The sequence below is a fragment of the Trichogramma pretiosum genome, unplaced genomic scaffold, assembly GCF_000599845.2.
Source record: "Trichogramma pretiosum strain Unisexual culture from Peru unplaced genomic scaffold, Tpre_2.0 scaffold44, whole genome shotgun sequence".
Taxonomy (NCBI): Eukaryota; Metazoa; Arthropoda; class Insecta; order Hymenoptera; family Trichogrammatidae; genus Trichogramma; species Trichogramma pretiosum.
The window spans coordinates 65,026-84,984 of NW_019641632.1; the positions used below are offsets into that span (position 1 = coordinate 65,026).

The 19,959-nt window shown below is 35.7% G+C and overlaps 2 protein-coding genes across 7 annotated transcripts; one reads left to right on the forward strand and one right to left on the reverse strand.

Moving 5' to 3' along the window:
- Positions 1-186: 186 nt before the first annotated feature.
- Positions 187-16,383, forward strand: LOC106649852 (neurofibromin). Of its 6 annotated transcripts, none has more exons than XM_014367521.2 (29): positions 187-685; positions 1,700-1,955; positions 3,845-4,172; positions 4,332-4,553; positions 4,628-5,312; positions 5,387-5,657; positions 5,735-6,112; positions 6,180-6,366; positions 6,451-6,492; positions 6,885-6,958; positions 7,033-7,437; positions 7,513-7,982; positions 8,203-8,516; positions 8,589-9,150; positions 9,225-9,773; positions 9,847-10,041; positions 10,118-10,765; positions 10,871-11,382; positions 11,460-11,994; positions 12,083-12,461; positions 12,567-12,966; positions 13,039-13,154; positions 13,231-13,347; positions 13,775-13,864; positions 14,043-14,245; positions 14,334-14,520; positions 14,591-14,820; positions 14,901-15,083; positions 15,153-16,383. In XM_014367521.2, the coding sequence occupies exons 2-28, from the start codon at positions 1,896-1,898 to the stop codon at positions 14,983-14,985; spliced, it is 8,244 nt and encodes a 2,747-aa protein (XP_014223007.1). In that variant the 5' UTR covers positions 187-685; positions 1,700-1,895; the 3' UTR covers positions 14,986-15,083; positions 15,153-16,383. The 6 variants fall into 6 exon arrangements, with proteins under 6 accessions (XP_014223007.1, XP_014223012.1, XP_023315065.1 ...); XM_014367526.2 differs by having other exon boundaries at positions 14,591-14,767; XM_023459297.1 differs by having other exon boundaries at positions 13,802-13,864.
- A 757-nt stretch (positions 16,384-17,140) lies between these two features.
- Positions 17,141-19,350, reverse strand: LOC106649793 (TATA box-binding protein-like protein 1). Its single transcript, XM_014367416.2, has 2 exons — positions 19,199-19,350; positions 17,141-19,113 (listed from the first exon to the last, which is right to left on the reverse strand). Exon 2 carries the CDS (start codon positions 19,043-19,045, stop codon positions 18,254-18,256), a length of 792 nt encoding a protein of 263 aa, XP_014222902.1. The 5' UTR covers positions 19,046-19,113; positions 19,199-19,350; the 3' UTR covers positions 17,141-18,253.
- Between the last annotated feature and the right edge of the window lie 609 nt (positions 19,351-19,959).

The following is a 19,959-nucleotide window of genomic DNA, read 5'->3' on the forward strand; positions in this document are numbered from 1 at the left end:
CAGATAGAGACGCAAGCGCATTCATGACTGGCTGGCTCATAAGGCGCTGCGGGGCGCGCACAACTCGAGTCGTCTTTTTCCGTTAATACCATATATCTATATAGGCCCGTAGTACTGCGAGTCTGCGAGCGATTCGGTAGCCAAGAATTTTGCAGAATCCAAGTCCGCGCGCAGTACTGGCGATAGTCCCGAGCTCGCCGCTCGCATAGTCACGGCCCGCGATCACACAACTCGAGCGCTACATAGCGGGCGTCAGCTTTTGTGCTTACGATCGACGACTCGATGAGCCTCTGGGTGCGTGTGTATAGGGAGACACTGCAGCCGAGCTGGCCCACACGATACACATGCAGCGCGGAGCGTTAAATGGATATTTCGAACGAAATTTGACAATGGCCGATGGCGGTTCGCTGTAAATTAGCCAATCTAATAAGGCAGGCGCAGGGAGATCTCGATACAATCGAACCCCCGCAGTGATACTCGGAGCAGTCGACGCTGCGAGACCGCGGCCTGCTGGCGATTGACACTTCTCGCACACGAGTCCATTCCGCACATACGACACGAGGGCCGGGAGTGCGCCAGTAGTGACCAACGCTGCGACTCGCACGGAGGCACCTGTTCGCTCCTATCCATTCACGAGACTGCTAGTTCCCCTCGAGTGATAGCACAACGTCCCGAACGATCGCAGGTACGATCTAGTTTACAGGCACTCGACACGCACATACACACACGCATACATACACACGACATTTGGCATGCCTCTGTTATGATAGACGTGTATAACTACCCGTTGGGCATCGCGATCGAGGATCAAAACGACACACGACTTGCACGATCCATGCACGATCGATTCGACGAGCCATCGGCAATAAGCGTCCATCCCAGCTCGATCTCCTTGTCGCACGCGTCTATTGCATCTTTATCTCTCGTTTCGTTGCAGCGTCGAGGCTTCACGGATTTGGCACGAGATACGATGAATGAGACTCGCTTTCTAACCTCAAATTCGGGCTCCCATCGTCAACGCGTTGAACCTCTCGTAGCTGGATCGTTGAAGCTTTTCGCTGTGCGCGAACCGTTGAAAGCTAAGCCTTGCGTCCTCTCTGATAATGTTCCTGTCCTTGGCAACTTTTTCTTTCTCTCCTGACGATCTTCGTCGGGGTTTAGCGCATACCCCAGCTTATGTCATTACGAGCGCTTGTTTTGATAAAACCTTATGAATCAACTCATTCACATTGATCTATGAATGAATTTGTACAAACTTCGAGCTTATTGTTTCCAACATTTTTTCCCGTGCTCTGGCTTAACAATTTCAACGCGTGTTATTCATTTTATAGTTAGCAAATTTTATTTTTCAATATTTACACGCAATAAATAATTTAAACGGACACTTTTTATTCAATATAAATTTATTATCCGTGTTTACAGTCGTCGACTCGTTAATTCGAAAATTCGTGTAATGAGTGATAATTTAAGTGAATACATTTCGAGGATCTCCATAAAAAGCATGTAAAATATATTAATGTCTTTCATAACTGGGTGTGTTGTCTGTTCGTCGTTACGCTTGATATTGAACTCGCCTCTGCGGTTTGACTACAAGCACAATTTTGCTACTGCGTGAAATGTTATCAAATCTTATACACCGAAGCGCTAAAAAGTGAACAAAAATATTTATCGAAAAATAAAAAAAATGTATTCGTCGTAGAAGCAGCGGATGAACGATTCGACGAGGTGGTGTGAGAATTAAACCGAGAGGAGACAAGGAAGGGATAAAATATGAAGAAGTCGCGGGCACGCAAGGCAACAACAACGACGGCGAGGAAGAAGCCCGCCTAACGCATCCGTACGAAAAATCCATCTTTCTGCGTCGACGAGTGCGTAATTCTCGCAGATAGTACAGAATGGGCACTCAGAAGCCCGGTGAATGGGCTGTCGCATTGATGGGTCGTTTTGAGGAACAGGTGAGACAAATGACCCTTAATTTACTGCAATTTCTATTTTACATACGTCAACCTCTTGATTCATTAATTACATAGACGAAGGAAGTGAAGGGGCTGATCTTCCTGTTTTTGTCTCCTCTCTCCCTTTTTGTTTCTCGTCTTCTTTTCTCCTGTCCAGATGCTGACTTACACATGTGTAATATAATACGTATATAAAGTGTGCGAGCAAACGCATGCGGGATAGGTGTGCGTTGGTGCGTGAGTGTATTTGCGGCTGAAAAAGAGTCGGGATTTTCAGGAAGTTGGTCGGTGCTGGCTTTTTTTAGCAGCGCAATGGGCTAGACTTCTTTAAAATTAACTTCTCTTCTCGTTACTGCATACTTTCAAATTGATATTCAGAGCCGTCTGCTTTGAAGTATTTGCTCCCTGAAGCTACGGGACGCCAACGAAATTATCTTGGTGTTTTTTTTTCGTCTTTCGTCTTTTCGATTTTTTGCTCGTTCATTAGTTATAAAATCATTTGACTATCGCCAAGAGGAAACGGAACCTTTAACGATCATCTTTACATTGGAGCATCGAGCCGAGCCAAAGCAGGCGTTTTAAAAAGTCGAAGAAGAAGTTGTGTTAAAGTCCGTTCATTCATGCATCGGGTGGTTCTCACTTGACCTTCGGTCGCTGACGCCACCCTTTGCCGAGCCGCGCGTTCTACATTCAACAAAATTTCTCGCATATGCTAACTATATAAACGCGCGCGCGTGTGTGTGTATATGTACGGCAAGCCACGCAGCCTGAGCCACCCTCGTGCTGTCATTGCGCCTGCGTTCCGCGCCCATTCATTGACCCACTTGCAAACATCGACTCGGCAACGCGCACACCCCCGCCATACCCAGATCGTCTTACACCTATATGCACATGCATACGTACCTGGCGTTGAAAATTTTATTTCATATAGCGTACGTGAATGCTTATCAATGAATACGAACGACTTTCGTTACTCCATATTCAATGTGGCAGCCTTATAATGGGAGCAATGAAGCAAGAACAAATATTTTAAAATTCCTTCAATGCATAAAATCATTTCTTTCATTGGTTACGAATAATACGTATTCAAAATTTATTCTAGCTTCTTGTACAATTAGACCTTACGCTATTTTCATTTTACAAATGAAAGCTTTGAGAAATAATTTGAATTTTGTTCAATACATGAAATTGGGATATCTCCTATGCATCGCAACTCGTCAACAGTTTATGAATACAAAAAATTTCGTATCGAAATGTGGCTTATAACTCGTTCGATCATTCGATAATCAATTAACGAGATCCAACTTTTCATTTAATTCGAGCATTCAATAGTCGGCGTAAACATCGTTTTGAGCGTGAATTTTCTCAACGAAAGTCGAGCGCGGGCGATTCGGGGCAGCCGAGAAGCCTGCAAAATAATAAGAGGGCTGTGCACGGTGCGCGCACGCGCGGGGTAGTTTCATGAATGGGTTCGGGCTGCAATTGATGCGCGCATGATTCACGGACAAGGTCCCTCCGGCGCGTGTCTCTCGCTCTTATTTCGCTCCTGTCTTTTCATTCACACAAAATCATTCACACGGAGATATATAAGCATACGTATATAATGTGTCTCTACTGCTTTTTACGCGTACCTGCGATTATGCACATGCTCAGCAATGGTCGTCGCTTGCGAAATCGACTAATCTCCTTCGTTTCGAGTTTATTCAAATTTTCCCATTCTTAAACTTGGCATGAAAAATTCAGAAATGTTCAATGTTTTTAAAAACTATTCCAAGTTCGTGAAAATCTCGTTATTACAAAATTTATTTTCTAAACGATTAAATGACGAGGCGAAAAAAAGTTTGCGAACCCGCGCGTAACGATGGGAATAAAATTCTTTTGTTGGGCAGCTGCCATGCCGCGCTGGGCCTCAAACGACGCACACGCGCTTGAACGAGGAGAAGAACAAAAAATGCCTCATCCAGATTTCGCGCTTCCGCTTTTCATTGGTCATTTCGGGCCTCACGGGCATCCTGAAGCGCGTCAACGAGATGATGTTCAGCGGCGTGGCTGGGGCGCGCTTCCACTCGACCGACCAGGAGCGACACTGCTACGAGTCCATCATAATTGTCCTAGACACCCTCGAATGCTGTCTTGCCAATCAACCCAAGGATAACACCAAATACGACGAAGCCATGAACGTCAAGATACTTCTTCGCGAAATTTGCCAGTTCATAGGTGTGTTGTTAATCTGTACGCTTTTACGCAAACTTATATCATCGCGCATTATTCACGATTATCACATCGCTTGATACTTAATATATTTAACGTTGGAAAAAGAATAGCTGGCAATTATTGTCGCAACTAAGGTATTTTATTATCATTTCTTCTTTGCAGATTTACCCAATGATACTCCTCAGAGCACCCATATGAAAAACCTAGCGTGCAAAGTTTTATTTGCACTTAGTTTAAATTTCTTCAACGCGGTATTCAGCCGGATTTCATCGAGGCTCCAAGAGCTGTCGGTTTGTACGGTGGAGGAAAATCCAGATTACAGCGATATAGAACTCATCCAGCATATCAATGTCGACGTGGAACGACTACACAGACTCTTGTGCGGTAAGTAAGCGAGAAAATATCCTTCAGTGTTGAACTTTGACTGAAATTTGACATCTTCGTAAAAAAACTTACAGAGGCAAATCAAAAATTTCGACTGCTCAGAAAATCGGCGTACTTCGTTCTCATGAGCTCACTGGAAAAGGCCATATGGAACTGGATGGATACGTATCCTCAAGAGTTCGCTGAAATCCAAAAGACAGAAAATGAAGATTTAGTTAGAGCGTGTGGTGAGCTTTTTGACATATTGGACGCCATTGCCGATAAAAAAGGACGGGCCGCGACGGTCCGACCGCTCCAAATGATGCTCCTGATTCTCTCGCCCAGAGTACTCGAGGAGATCGTCAACGCGGACACTGGCGCCCCGTACTCCCCAGAGCACAAGAAGAAGAAGATTTTCATAGATAGCGTAAAGAAAGGCCTAAGCTTGCACGGTGGCTCGAACAGGCAGAACGTCGAGGCTGCCGCCATCACCGGAGTCAAGCTTTGCAAAGCATCGACTTACATCAGCAACACCGATTCCAGTAATGTCATATTTACTCTCGTTCAACACATTATGAACGACCTTACTTCGCTATTGTTTAACCCTAGTAAGCCCTTCTCAAGAGGTACGAATTTCATTACTCAAGACATCGAACTAATGATCGACGGCTTCGTTAGCTGTTTTCGGATATCACCACATAACAACGAAATATTTAAAGTGTGTCTCAATCCTAATGCGTCCACGACGTATCAGTATGTACTTGTTAGCTCACTCTACAGGTTAGAACAATTTTTTTCCATTTTATTCTTGGAATATTAGATCTTATTATCGACACGAAAATCCATTATTTCAGAATTGTAACACAGCCCAGACTGCCATGGTGGCCGCAAATCGATCTCGTTTACTCGCGGAGTGCCGATTTGCGAAGTATGTTCACAGATACTTTGAATAAGGTCACCCAAAATTGCATATCTCATACACCATTAAGAATGATTCAAAGTTTAACTTTAAAAAGTAAAGAGCAAAGTAAATACAAAGACAAAGGAGAAGAAATTGCTAGTTATAAAAATTTGCTTTTTTGGCTTGTTAAATTGATACATGCCGATCCAATGCTCATGCTCAGTGTAAGTGCTTTGAGTATCTATGATTAAAAGAGCTGAATATTAATTTGATATTGAAATTTTGATTCATTTTCTTCTAGAACCAGGGAAAAGCTGGACATGAAATTCAAAGTGCGACATTAGAATTAATAAATGGTCTAGTATCACTGGTGCACCAATTGAATATGCCAGATGTGGCTAATGAAGCAATGGAGGCTCTCCTCGTTCTCTATCATCATGATAGAATTAAAACATGGAATCCTGAAGCTCCAATAAATACTTTTTGGGATGTAAGCTCCCAAGTTCTTTTCTCTATATCTCAAAAACTCATTCAACATCAAATTGTCAATTATACGGACATTCTGAAATGGCTACGGGAAATACTCATTTGTCGCAATATATTTTTATCGCAAAATAAAGAGCTTGCTAATGTTGGTAGTCAAATAAACATATGTAAACAGGCACATATTAAACTAGAGGTAAATTTCAGCACAACGTTTTAAAGTTATTCTTATAATAAGATAATAATCTATTCTTTTAATGCAGATTGTATTCTTCATGTACTTATGGAGTATAGATATGGAAGCTGTTTTGGTATCTATGTCTTGTTTTTCGTTACTTTGCGAGGAGGCAGAAATACGTTGCGGTAGTGACGAAGTAGCTGTTACTACTTTACTGCCAAACTATCACTTATTTGTTGAACTAGCTCGAGCATCTACCATTTTGACCACTGGTAAGAATTTATTTTTACGATATATCTTATTACTAACTGTAAATTCGTACACGTTACGAATCTAAAAAATAAATTTCATAACAGCCAGCGGAGAAAGTAGGATTGGTTTTTATGAGCACAATCATGGTGAGTTTTGGTATAGTGTTCATAAATGAAACAAGTTTTAAATTAATAATTAGAAACCCTTCATGCTAATTTCGCTGCACACATTCATTCTGTGCCATTATAGTTTTCTGTTATAAAAATGAATATAAACCTATCAATAAATTATTAAAGTTATATGTACAATTTTTTGCAATAATTGCAATTATTTTAAATCGGTCACGTATTTAAATTGATAGGTTTTCCAGTTATCTAGCAAGATACAAAATGTGTGCTTGTAATTGCTCACTGATTGTTAAAAAGTTACTACAATGTCATGTAAAAATAAGTCTCAGAGAAAAAAAAAATCACGAAAAATTTAGTTTTATGTCCAACTTTTTCTACTATATTACAAAAATAATTGTTTGATTTTTTAGGTCGTGCAGCTTTACAAAAGAGAATTATGGCTCTTCTTCGAAAAATTGAACATATGAGCAATGGCGTTCAACCTGTAAGTTAAAAATTAAGTTATGTAATCGACTATTGAATATCATTTTTAATACTTTAAATACTATTTACGTTTAGGCATGGGCAGAGACATTTCGAAACTGGGACCAGGCTTCACGCAATTTGACCAATTATCCAAAGTCAAAGGCTGAAGAAGGGCAAACGGAATCATTTTATCGTGGCGCAGGCAAACGCCGCGCCTCTCATCAAAACTCAGAACACGAGCTTGAAGATCAAATCAATGAGTGGGCAAATATGACAGGTTTTTTGTGCGCTCTTGGTGGTGTTTGTTTGCAACGAACGTCACCAACTAGACCATTGTCGAATTTGTCACTAACCCCAGACAGCAAAAAAGGATCAAAATTAGATACCATATCAACAATTTCGAACTCTAATCAAGATCTTCAATATTGCCCTGTTACTCAATTCGTCTTCAATCTTTTAAGACTTTTAATTTGTAACAATGAAAAATTTGGCCTACAGGTAACTTTTTGTTTTGAAAATGATGGTTTATTTACGTTTTGCATCATTGAAATTACAATCAAATCATTTTTTTAGATTCAAAAACATGTTAAAGAACTTGTTGGTCATGAAATGAGCCCAGCTTTGTACCCAATTCTTTTTGACCAGATTAAAAATATCGTCGAAAAATTTTTTGATCCACAAGGACAAGTGATACTCACAGATATAAACACTCAATTTATCGAGCACATAATATTTATAATGAAAAACGTTCTTGACACTAAAAATGATGAACCATCAGAATATCTTGGCATAACAAGCATTGAAGGCATGACTTTAGCGATAGTTCGTTATGTTCGTCATCTGGATATGACAATTTCTTCTATACACATTAAAACGAAACTTTGTCAACTAGTCGAAGTCATGATGAAGCGCCGAGATGATTTGGCTTTTAGGCAGGAAATGAAATTTCGGAATAAATTAGTAGAATATCTTACAGATTGGATTTTAGGGTCAACGAATATTATTACGCCTACAGGCAATGTTGATAATGCCACCATAACAAGGTAAATGTTATTTTTAATAATGATTATATGATGGTTACTACAAAATTTGTGTTTATAAAACTATCATGCAATAATTTTTTACCTTCAAGTTTTCGAACGTCGACGATTGTTTATGAACCATTTATTCTTTCATCATTTTTTGAATTCTGTTTATTTTTATTTTTTTTTCCTTTTTTTTTATGTTATCACTCAAATCTCTGTTACATCTACTACACCTAAGTATGCAATCCTTCAGAGATTTAGATCAGGCGTGCATGGAGGCAGTGGGAGCCTTACTCCTTGGTCTTCCCCTTCAACCAGAAGAATCAGACCGAGGTGATCTAATGGAAGCCAAATCTCAATTGTTTTTAAAATATTTCACGTTGTTCATGAATTTATTGAACGATTGTAACTCGGCGAGTGAACAAGAAAAAGAAACCGATGGAAAACCAGTAATAACAAGTGCTAAGTTATCAGCTTTAAGAAATTCCACTATTCAAGCCATGAGCAATCTGCTAAGTGCAAATATCGACAGTGGTTTAATGCATTCCATTGGTAAGAAAATATTTTGAAATTTTAAAGTATTTGTTTTAAATGAACTGTAAGCTCAATATTTTGTCAACACAGGTTTGGGTTATAACAGAGATCTTCAGACAAGAGCAGCTTTCATGGAAGTTTTGACGAAGATACTTCAACAAGGAACGGAATTTGATACGCTAGCGGAAACTGTATTGGCTGATCGTTTTGAGCAGCTTGTTCAATTAGTCACAATGATAAGTGATAAAGGAGAATTACCCATTGCCATGGCTTTGGCTTATGTAGTAACCACGAATCAAATGGATGAATTAGCTCGAGTGTTTGTCACCTTATTCGATGCTAAACATCTTCTTTCACCTCTTTTGTGGAACATGTTCTATCGCGAAGTTGAGGTTTCCGATAGCATGCAAACTTTATTTCGTGGCAATAGCCTAGGTAGTAAAATAATGGCTTTTTGCTTCAAAATATATGGTGCAAGCTATCTTCAGAATTTATTAGAACCTCTTATTACACCTCTCCTATCTGATACAACAACAAGTTTTGAAGTGGATAGTGCTAGAATCGATCCCAATGAAGATATTGAACAGAATGGAAAAAATTTAATAGCACTCACACAAAAAGTGTTTGATGCAATAGTTTCATCTGCTGACAAGTAATTGATATAAATATAATTTTTAATTATTTATTATTTATCTTTTATGTATTAATTATAAATTTTTTCGTTAGATTTCCATCACAATTGCGTTCCATGTGCCATTGTCTGTATCAAGTTTTAAGTAAACGATTTCCTCAGTGTCCCCAAAATAATATTGGCGCTGTAGGAACCGTTATTTTTCTTCGTTTCATAAATCCAGCTATTGTTTCACCCAAAGAAACAGGCATAGTTAATAAAGTTGTACCTACTTCAGTAAAACGTGGTTTGATGCTCGTATCAAAGATTCTGCAGAATATTGCTAATCATGTCGAATTTAGTAAAGAACAACACATGTTAGCATTCAATAACTTTTTGCGCGCTAATTTTGAAATTGCTCGTCGTTTCTTCATTCAAATCGCTTCTGATTGTGAGACAGTCGAACAAACGAACCATCCCATGTCCTTTGTCTCTGATGCCAATGTATTGGCCCTTCACAGATTGTTGTGGAATCATCAAGAACGTATTGGCGATTATCTCAGCAGTAGTCGAGATTATAAATCAGTCGGTAGAAGGCCATTTGATAAAATGGCTACCTTATTGGCATATCTTGGACCTCCTGAACACAAACCAATTGATTCACAGTGAGTATCAGATTTCTACTTACTTTTGTTTGGATCAAATATAAATCTTTTTCCATCCCGGGTATGTTTTCAGCTTACTCTTTTCATCATCTTATGCTAGATGGTCAAGTATTGATATGTCATCAACAAATTTTGAAGAAATCATGGTGAAACACAATATGCACGAGAAAGATGAATTTAAGAGCATAAAAAGCCTAAATATCTTTTATCAAGCTGGTACAAGCAAATTAGGCTATCCGGTTTTTTATTATATCGCGAGAAGATTTAAGTATGCAACATTTTATTACCAAACGTATTCGTTTTAAAATTTATAATTTAATTAACATTAAAAAAATCGATTTCAGGATTGGAGAAACCAATGGTGATTTATTAATTTACCACGTACTATTATCGCTCAAGCCCTTTTGCCATGCACCATTCGATCTTGTAATTGATTTTACGCACACTTGTTCGGAAAATCGTTTTCGTGCTGAATTCTTGCAAAAATGGTTTTACGTGCTACCAGAATTTGCCTACGAAAATGTTAATACAGTATACATCTACAATTGCAATAATTGGGTTCGTGAATATACTAAGTTTCACGATCGCATATTAGTACCTTTAAAAGGAAATCGAAAAATTGTATTCGTGGATGGCCCTAACAGATTGAATGATTTCATTGATGCCGAGCAGCAAAAATTACCGGGTGCCACTTTATCTCTTGATGAAGATCTCAAGGTTTTTAGTAGTGCGCTAAAGCTTTCCCACAAAGATACAAAAGTGTACATCAAGGTTGGTCCTACTGCTATTCAGATCACCTCTTCTGAAAAATGCAAAGTTCTCTCACATCAAGTGTTACTCAACGATGTATATTACGCCTCAGAAATCGAAGAAGTCTGTTTAGTCGATGATAATCAATTTACCTTAACAATATCAAACGAGGCAGGACCTCTATCATTCATTCACAATGACTGTGATAGCATCGTGCAATCAATCGTTCACATACGTAACAGGTGAATTTTTTTAGCTTTCTTTAGTCATACAACAGTTTTCCCAATTATTACCGAATCGTTATTCCAATGGTTGTTCAATATTTTTTCAACGTGTCTTTTTTTTAGATGGGAGCTCTCACAACCAGACAATATGTCAGTACATTCAAAAATAAGGCCAAAAGATGTTCCAGGAACTCTGTTGAATATGGCCTTACTTAATTTGGGTAGTTCTGATCCCAATCTACGTACCGCAGCTTATAATCAATTATGCGCTCTTACTGCCACTTTTGATCTCAAAATTGAAGGTCAACTGCTCGAAACATCTGGGCTCTGCATACCATCAAACAATACAATATTTATTAAAAATCTAAGTGAAACTTTAGCAGCGAACGATCCACATTTAACTCTTGAATTTCTTGAAGAATGTATTCAAGGTTTTCGTCAATCGTCTATTGAATTGAAGCATCTTTGTCTTGAATACATGACTCCGTGGCTTAAAAATCTTGTCCGATTTCACAAGCCTTGCGACGAAGGTAAACGTCAAAAAGTTTCTCAAATTCTAGAAAAATTGATTACTTTGACCATCGAAGAAGTTGAAATGTATCCAAGTGTACAAGCAAAAATCTGGAGTACTATAGGTAAGTTACATGCAACGTACTTTTTTCTTCTGTATTAATGTTATTACAAACTACATTATTTGACATTTTTACAACAGGAAGATTACCTGAACTTATTGATACAGTACTTGACAATTTTATTAAACGTAGTGAATGTTCAGGACTTGGTTCTCCTATGGTTGAAATTATGGCTGATACAGCGGTAGCGTTGGCGTCGGGCAATGTCCAATTAGTTGGAAAAAAAGTTATCTCTCGATTACACAGAGTCATAGATAGAACGTGCATTTCACCTACAAATTTACTTGAGCAGCATAATTTATGGGATGACATAGCCATACTTGCGCGTTACTTACTTATGCTTTCCTTCAATAACTGTTTGGATGTGGGCAAACACCTACCGTACCTTTTTCACATTGTCACATTTCTTGTCTGTTCGGGCAGTTTGAGTATGCGAGCCTCAACTCATGGTCTCGTCATCAATATTATCCATTCACTGTGTACCTGCAATGCACCATCGTTCTCCGAGGAAACATATAAAGTTTTGCGAATGAGTCTCGACGAATTTTCTCTTCCTAAATTCTACTTGCTTTTTGGCATTAGCAAAGTAAAATCAGCTGCTGTCACTGCATTCAGGTTGATATCCCATGTGATTTTATTTTCAAACAAAATTTTGACTTAATCACTCTTTTAACTCTCAATATTTCATGTGCATTAATTTTAGATCAAGTTATCGACATACAAACGATAAGTGGTTTGTAAATGAACGTAATCACTCTGACAGAGAAAGACTTTCGTTGACTAATTTAGAAGTTATCACTGATGCACTTTTAGAAATAATGGAAGCTTGCATGCGAGACATACCTCGATGTGAGTGGTTAAAGACATGGACAAGTCTAGCCAGGGGTTTTGCATTTCACTATAATCCAGCTTTACAGCCTCGTGCTCTTATTGTTTTTGGTTGCATTAGTAAAACAGCTACTGATAAAGATATCAAACAACTCTTAAAAATTTTAGTAAAAGCTCTTGAAGATTTCAATGATATAACGCTACTAGAAGCTATTATCATGTGCTTAACGCGGCTACAACCACTTCTTCGTCCCGTGAGTATTATTAATAACTATAAAAAGTAAATAAAATGAAAAAACTTGAAATTTTTGAAAAAAATTTTTTTTTATTTTTACGCAATTTTTACTTCAACCTTTTAGGATTCCTCGATTCACCGTTATATATTTTGGGTGGCCACTTCAGTTCTTCAATTAGATGATGCTGCTTTATATGCATGTGGGCTTGCATTATTAGAACAGAATTTGCATATGTTAGATTCGCAGGGTATATTTGACAACAATTCTTTTGAACGAGTAATGATGTCGACGCGTGAACCCCTCGAATGGCATTTTAAACAATTGGACAATGCAGTCGGGCTTTCATTCAAATCTAATTTTCATTTTGCTTTGGTTGGTCATCTACTCAAAGGATTTCGCCATCCCATACCAACGACTGTCACAAGAACCACTCGCGTTTTGACTATGCTTCTTAGCATTATTGCTAAACCATTAAGAAGGGATAAATTTGAAGTCACACCTGATAGCGTGGCTTACTTGGCTGGTACGATTAATTTTATTACTTTGTGAATGATTTTATCTTAGTTTAATACTTAAAAACAATTATTATTTACAGCATTAGTTGCAGTCTCGGACGAAGTAAGAAGTAGATGTCACACAAGAAGATCTCTTAATCGTAGTTTAGGCGAATCTGGAAGTACTGACTTCATGGAAAATCCAGATACACCTGGTGTAAGAATTCTTTCCACAAAGAAATTCTCTTATTCTATTTTCTAATGAAATTAATCAGAACTATTTTTTACTTTAGATCATTGCTGGTAACACAAGAATGCCGGCAAATATCAGACAAAAGTCGTGGGATATTTTAGATCAAGCAGCTATAACTCAGGCTCGACAACAAAAGCATCAATATCCACACCACCAGGTAAGATTTGAAACGTGAACTTAAAATTTCACCCTTTGAAAAATATTTTAATTTGTGTAAAGTAAAATTAATCAATTAACTCTTAGTTTCATTTATGAATTTATTTTTTTGAAAGTCGTGTATTTATTTAATTAAATTTATGACAAATGAATTCATTCATAAATAAATTAAATGTCCAGTTCATCAAAGTCAAATTTTAATATGTTTGTTAAATTATTCTTGCAAATTATATATTAATTATTATATTCTTAAGTTTATAAATTGAATGATTTTTTCATTTTTATGTGTTATCCATGAAATCGATGTCTATTTCTTCCATTTATATCTGCCTGGATTGCTATACCATCATATGATACAAATGTCACCATTTTGATCATGAAAATATACTTATGATCAAATCAAAAACAAAAATTAAATCACTAACAAGGCTGGACGGATTTTATTTAAAATGCAGCGCTCACTGTCTGTGCCGTCGTCAAAGGAAATGAAAAATAATGATGATTCCGAACAAAAACCAGTAAGTACTATTAATAAATAGCGTTATTAAAAAAATGTTTTTCAATCAAATGTTCAATTTTCTCTTGATAAAAAAAATGATCTCCATTTTTATGTTACTATCGGTGCATTTATTTTATTGTAACAATTTACAGTCAAATTAAGCTTCAATGATTTTGAGATTCATTTGAATTTTCTAGAATCGAAGTACTCGAGTCAGCGTGAGCAACGAAAACAACGTTTTATTCGATCCTGATATTCTCACGGATTTTGCTACTCAAAAATTAGTTATGACTGTGTTGGCAACCTTAGTGAAATACTCAACTGACGACAGTGAGACGAGAATTCTCTATGAATATCTTGCTGAAGCTTCGATTGTTTTTCCCAAAGTTTTTTCCGTTATGTAAGTAATTTATACTTTCCACTTACAAAAATTTGGTAAATTAGTAACAAAAACTATGTATACTATTAAAATAAATAATAATTTGCAGTCACACGTTGCTCGACGGAAAGATAAATACAGTTCTTGCCAGCTGTCACGATCGAGAAATTCTCGGATCGGTACAAGCTATCATAGAAAATATGATTGCTTGCGAAGATACAAATCAGCAACAACTCCATAATTTGCAAAGTTGTGGTTTCGGGGGATTATGGCGATTCGCTGGACCATTTTCAAAAGTAATTCCATATCAATTTTCGCAAAAAATCTTTTTTTCAATATAAGTTAATCTAAAATTCATCATTGTAGTGTAACCGTACAGCCGAGAATGCAGAATTATTTGTAAACTGTTTGGAAGCAATGGTAGAAACGTGTTTGATAATTGAAGATAATTCTGAAAGCACGAGCGAAATGTCATCTGATTTGCAAAAGCGTTCAAGTGTAAGCACATCGAATTCATCGAGAACAAGTTATACTGGATTTAAGGTGCGTAACTTTTCGGAGGAAAGCAGTTCATCACCTTCCTTCGATCGAAAAGAGTATGTTAAAACAATCATTCATCATTCCGTACTTTTTCCGCTTGAGCCGATCCACGACGTAATATTTATAAAATTTTTAGAGAGACCGCAGACAGACGGGTCGAAAAGGCTACTACGGTAAGTCAAACTCCTTCAAGTATTAGTACTGGAAGCTCACAACTCTAGCGATGGATTCACGAGTGGGATAGTACAAGCACTAGCAGTCAAAGCAGCAATTCGCCCAACAATAGAACACTATTTCAATTACCTCAGTTTCGTTTGAGGTAAAGTTTTAATTGCATATTAAAAAAATTGAGTAGGGTTTATTTCATGAACATTTTTCAATTTTACAGAACAGCTGAGTTAGAAGCTCCCTGCTATTGCTGCTACATGTCCAATCAACTAAATCCAGTACCGTCCACTCCGCGTTAAAGAAGGTTTCTATGTGGGAAATAAGTTTGCAGGATCGTACCCATTATTTTGAAGTTCATGCAAACCTTTAATGATCCTCATCTATTACTGAGTTTCGTTCCTTATCGCAAATCATAACGTTCAAATTGAATGAAACAAAGACACTAAAATTTAATAATTAGAATGTAAGATTCTTTGCATATTGGTAGCATATACATAATTTAATATTTCAAGTACAAAAGGAATCAGAAAATATTGTTGACTTAAAGTGTAAATTTTAAAAATCGTCGATTAATGTAAATTTTTTATTGTAATGAACACATATTGGCCATCTTTTTTAGGCTATTGCATTTCTCTCAAGAGCCTTAGATGACTGAAACTGAAAATAACTTTCTCGTAAATCAAAGTTGCGTACCATTTAAATGAAAATACCAAGTAAAGATATTTTTATGTTTTCATAGAATATAGATCTGTATATATTTTAGGTATTACTATAATGATATGTCAAAAGACGATGTACCATATGAATTTGTATAGTATGATTGTTACAGGTTGGTAGAAATACATTTTAAATAGAAACACCGATGTATGCAATAAGATATTGTTGTAAACTTGAAAAGAATATTTAATGTATTGTTAATTATGTAATAAGTATAATTGTGATGATTATTTTTCGATTTAGATTAATAATTCAGATTAACTAATGAATTAATCTGAGATGAATTTCTAATTCTTAACCGAAAATGTGTCTTTCGTTGACTTGCCATTGTGTTAATAGTAAATGACTTTTTATTATATTTTAAACTTACGTAAATATTTATCTTTCAATTTTCATTACAAAATTTGCTAATAACACCGACTTTCAGTAAATAATGGAAAAGAAATAAGCAATTTCATTTTCAAGTTTTTTGATACATTTCAAATTTTAAATTAATTTTTTCTATCAAATGGTTATTTTTCTAAAAATAAAAACTATTAAATTGTAATACATTTTTTTTTCATCTACCTTATCTATGTTGCCTTGTATAGTGATGTAAAAATATTTTTTTATTTAGATTTTTGAAAAGATGGCTGTCAAACATTGTGGCAGAAACCAATATTTTACCCAATATTCAAGATATTTATTGTGTTATTCAATAAAAAAAGAATAAAATCATACATCTGTCAAGTAGAGAACCTTGTATAAAATGTGCTCCCCTTGTGTCTAGTCCCAAAATACCTCAAGATAAAATGCAGCCTGCATTGCAGCTGTTTCGGACATCTCTAACATTACAATTGTATATTTACCCTATGATTACTGAAGTATATAGTTTATAGTGAAAAAATATTTTTAATTTGAAAGGTACAAAAAATATAAATTAAATTTTTATGGTAAGTTGTGTCTTATCCGTTCCAATTGAATAATCTGTTCAATTCATAATAGATAAATGAATAATACCAAGGTTTATGTTACTGCAAACAATTACTTTTTTATTATTTACAAATCAATTTTTTAAAATATTTGACAAAAACCATTAAAAACACATTCATAGTGTATTTACATAACATATAAAAAAATGTTTAACATGAGTGTTTTAAACTTGCACTCCTTACACACAAAGCTAGTGAACACCTGTCTTTTTAATCACTTTTGAAAAAATAGGATTTGATGTACTCCTATAATGTAGTTGTTTACATATGAGAGTGAAAAACTGCACATACTGGAAATGTCACTTTATGCACTTATTTTATAAGTAAATTCTTGAATTCTAATGTACATTTAACTTATTTTGAAAAATATTTTTGAACTAAACCAATAATTTTCTTAATAAAAAGAAAGTAAATTTAAAATTAGGCTTTTGATAATTCTAATTCAAAAAATAATAGTTAAAGAAAAATGAAAACAATCCAATAATTTGCATAAGTTACAAAATTAATTATACACGCACAATCTTAAAAAATATCAAAATAAATATATAATAATTCTATCTTTTATCTTAAAAAAGACTTATATTGTCAATAAGAAAGCTCCAAAATTTTTTTTTTGATCAACAATAATGTATTTGAAGCCATTGCATATTTTTAATATTCCTGACGGTTAAAGTCTTTCTTCGGAGTGCTGATTCTCTTTGGTATGGCAGTATCTTCTTGTTTCAAAGACTGCAAAGGAAAATATAATCTAATCTGCACTCATTGACGGCTCAGTCATTTGGCAAAATTGTTTGATCAAATTTGAGCTCAATTTGCGTTGTCTATATTCAACCAATTATTTCTAGTATAATTTTCTAGTTTGCCTTTGCCCAAAGCAAATGTTGTCACAGAATCTTATTAACTGTTATAAAAAAAACATTTATCATGACTATATCCAAATGGTATATCTTATTGAGTTAGTTTTCAAAGTTTGTATACTTTTGAATATATACTGAAAAATTATCAAAATCACTTTTGATATTGTGTAATATCCTCAAATATGCATTCATGATAATTATAATAAATTAAATTTATAATTTTATGAGCGTTAATTACAATGCCTTTAAGATTTCACTTTTTACTACTTTTCACAATTATTAATTAAATTATTTTTAAAAACCTAGAATACTTTTTATCAATAGTAGGTATTGATAATCATTTTTACAATGTGTTAACAAGACTTTAATTGTATTCCAAAGGTATTAATTTATAAATTTTGATATAAGATAATTTGTTCAATCGCTCCTGATCCAAAAACTTTAAATTGTTTGATCATTTAAAGTACCACCACTGGTTATCGTATAGTTGATTAATTCCCAAACTATGATGTGTTGTCAAAAGTATTTCACTAAAAATCAAAAATGTTGTCTTTTGATCCTAGTAAAATTTAAATCAATTCATGTCAATATTTTTTCATCTTGAATTTGATTTATAGCTGTAATGAGTCCATATAGAAACAGGGTTATCATCTACACTGTTTGTATCATAAAAACTAAAGGTTAGTTTTCTGTAGGTGGAACTCTAGTGTAGCAATTCATCTGACACATTTGTTAGGGTACACAAAATATCTATCATAATATTATTTGAGCAATGACTAATTTATATCACTAAGTAAACTATCTTCTTCATCTTCTGACATGTAAGACTGTACATCTTTAAGTTTTTTTCTGTCTATATCCAACTGTTCTTCAGACGACCTCTCTTTGCGAAATTCAAATAATAATGGATAGACGTGTTCGATGGCAGCTTGTACTGCACCAATACTACGGGCTGTAATCGTAACTTTACCTGTAGCAAATATCCTTGCCGTTGCTCTTATGTCTTTTAATTTATACACAGCTCCTGGGGCTAATTCCGGCTCATATTGGATAATGTCTTTATGTTGCGCAGAAAAAGATTCGATTCTTACATTCCATGGCATTGTACATACACCCAACACGTTAACTATCCTATAATTTGTAATTTTACAGTTGAATCCTAATTTCTGTAGGGCTCTTGCACATCTTCGTGCAGCTATTTTTGCTTCTAATTCACTACTGGCTCCTGTACATGTAATTTTACCTGAAGATGGAATTGAAGCTGTACATTTGGGTTTTCGAAACTTCATTCTCACTAAACCATTTTCTCTTCGGTATTCAACATTAGAACCATTGAGGGCAATTTCTCGTAAATTTAAATGGCATTTAACACTAAAACTACAAACGACATTGCTAATGATGATGTCTAATTCTGGACTATCATCTACTGCTGAGGGTGACATGTAGCCATGGTACATTTCGTTCATCCCTTGGGCACCATTTTCCACTAAACCATCACTGTGATTATCGTTATGATTCAATCCATTTCGCAGACCATTTAATCCATTCTGATTGACCATTGCATCCATTGTAGATATTTTCAAGCCGCACTTTAACTTTTTGTAGGTTAGTTCTTTTAATGCCCCCGGTTGCTACACTGTGAATAAATGGCACAATTTGACACTATTTATGCAAAGAAATTAAACTATTTTTTTTAAAAACTGATATGATAACAAGCTCACTTGATATTTAACAGTCAATTGTTCAATAAGTTTAGCATTACTGATAGAAACGACAACACGCTCTATCGAGACGAAGTGAAATGAAATTCTAGCTCTTGCCCATACCCACGTTATCGAGAGTCGAGACTGTGAGCAAGCACAGAGCTAACTGACTTATATACTCTATCTGGTCTGCGAAGCGAACGCTCGAGTGTCTCGAGTGAGCCGAGTTAGTGGCGACTCGGCGACATGAGTATACGCAGGCAAAGCGACGATTGTTCATTAACGGTTCGTTCGATGTTTCAAGTTAACTCGAGGTTAAAAGAAAATGAAGTGGAACTACGATTTTTTGGAAACACATGAACGTATTTTCACGTATACTTCCCTAGGCTAGGACATTTTTCCATAATTTCACAGCATTCGTTCCCTTTGGCTCTTTGTTCGTGCGCGATGCAATAAAATTTCTTATGCGTGCACTAATGAATTTTTACTTCATTTTACTTCATCTGTAATAACTCGTTGAACAATTAATGAACAACTTAATGATCTTATCACGATTTAATTCAACTTATGAAGAGTGAGCAGATTACTGTCGTCTCCACTTAATATTAATTATCTTATCTCGTGATCCACGGAAATAAGTTCACTTTTTAAAGGGCCAGACAATAAACCTACTTGCTTTTTGTACGGCACATGGAGGCAGAACAGAGCTCTCATCGTATTACTAACGTATAGAAAAGGAACTATCGAAAATTCTAGATCGGGCCTGTGCATAATTATCT

What these genes read in the sequence shown, in the direction of transcription:
- LOC106649852 (XM_014367521.2), top strand. Translation starts at nt 1,896, where the DNA reads ATGGGCACTCAGAAGCCCGGTGAATGGGCTGTCGCATTGATGGGTCGT. An exon ending in CGAAATTTGCCAGTTCATAG is followed by an intron (nt 4,173 to 4,331) that starts GTGTGTTGTTAA and finishes TCTTCTTTGCAG; the next exon opens with ATTTACCCAATGATACTCCT. An exon ending in AAAATCCAGATACACCTGGT is followed by an intron (nt 13,155 to 13,230) that starts GTAAGAATTCTT and finishes TTTTTACTTTAG; the next exon opens with ATCATTGCTGGTAACACAAG.
- LOC106649793 (XM_014367416.2), bottom strand. Translation starts at nt 19,045, where the DNA reads ATGGATGCAATGGTCAATCAGAATGGATTAAATGGTCTGCGAAATGGA.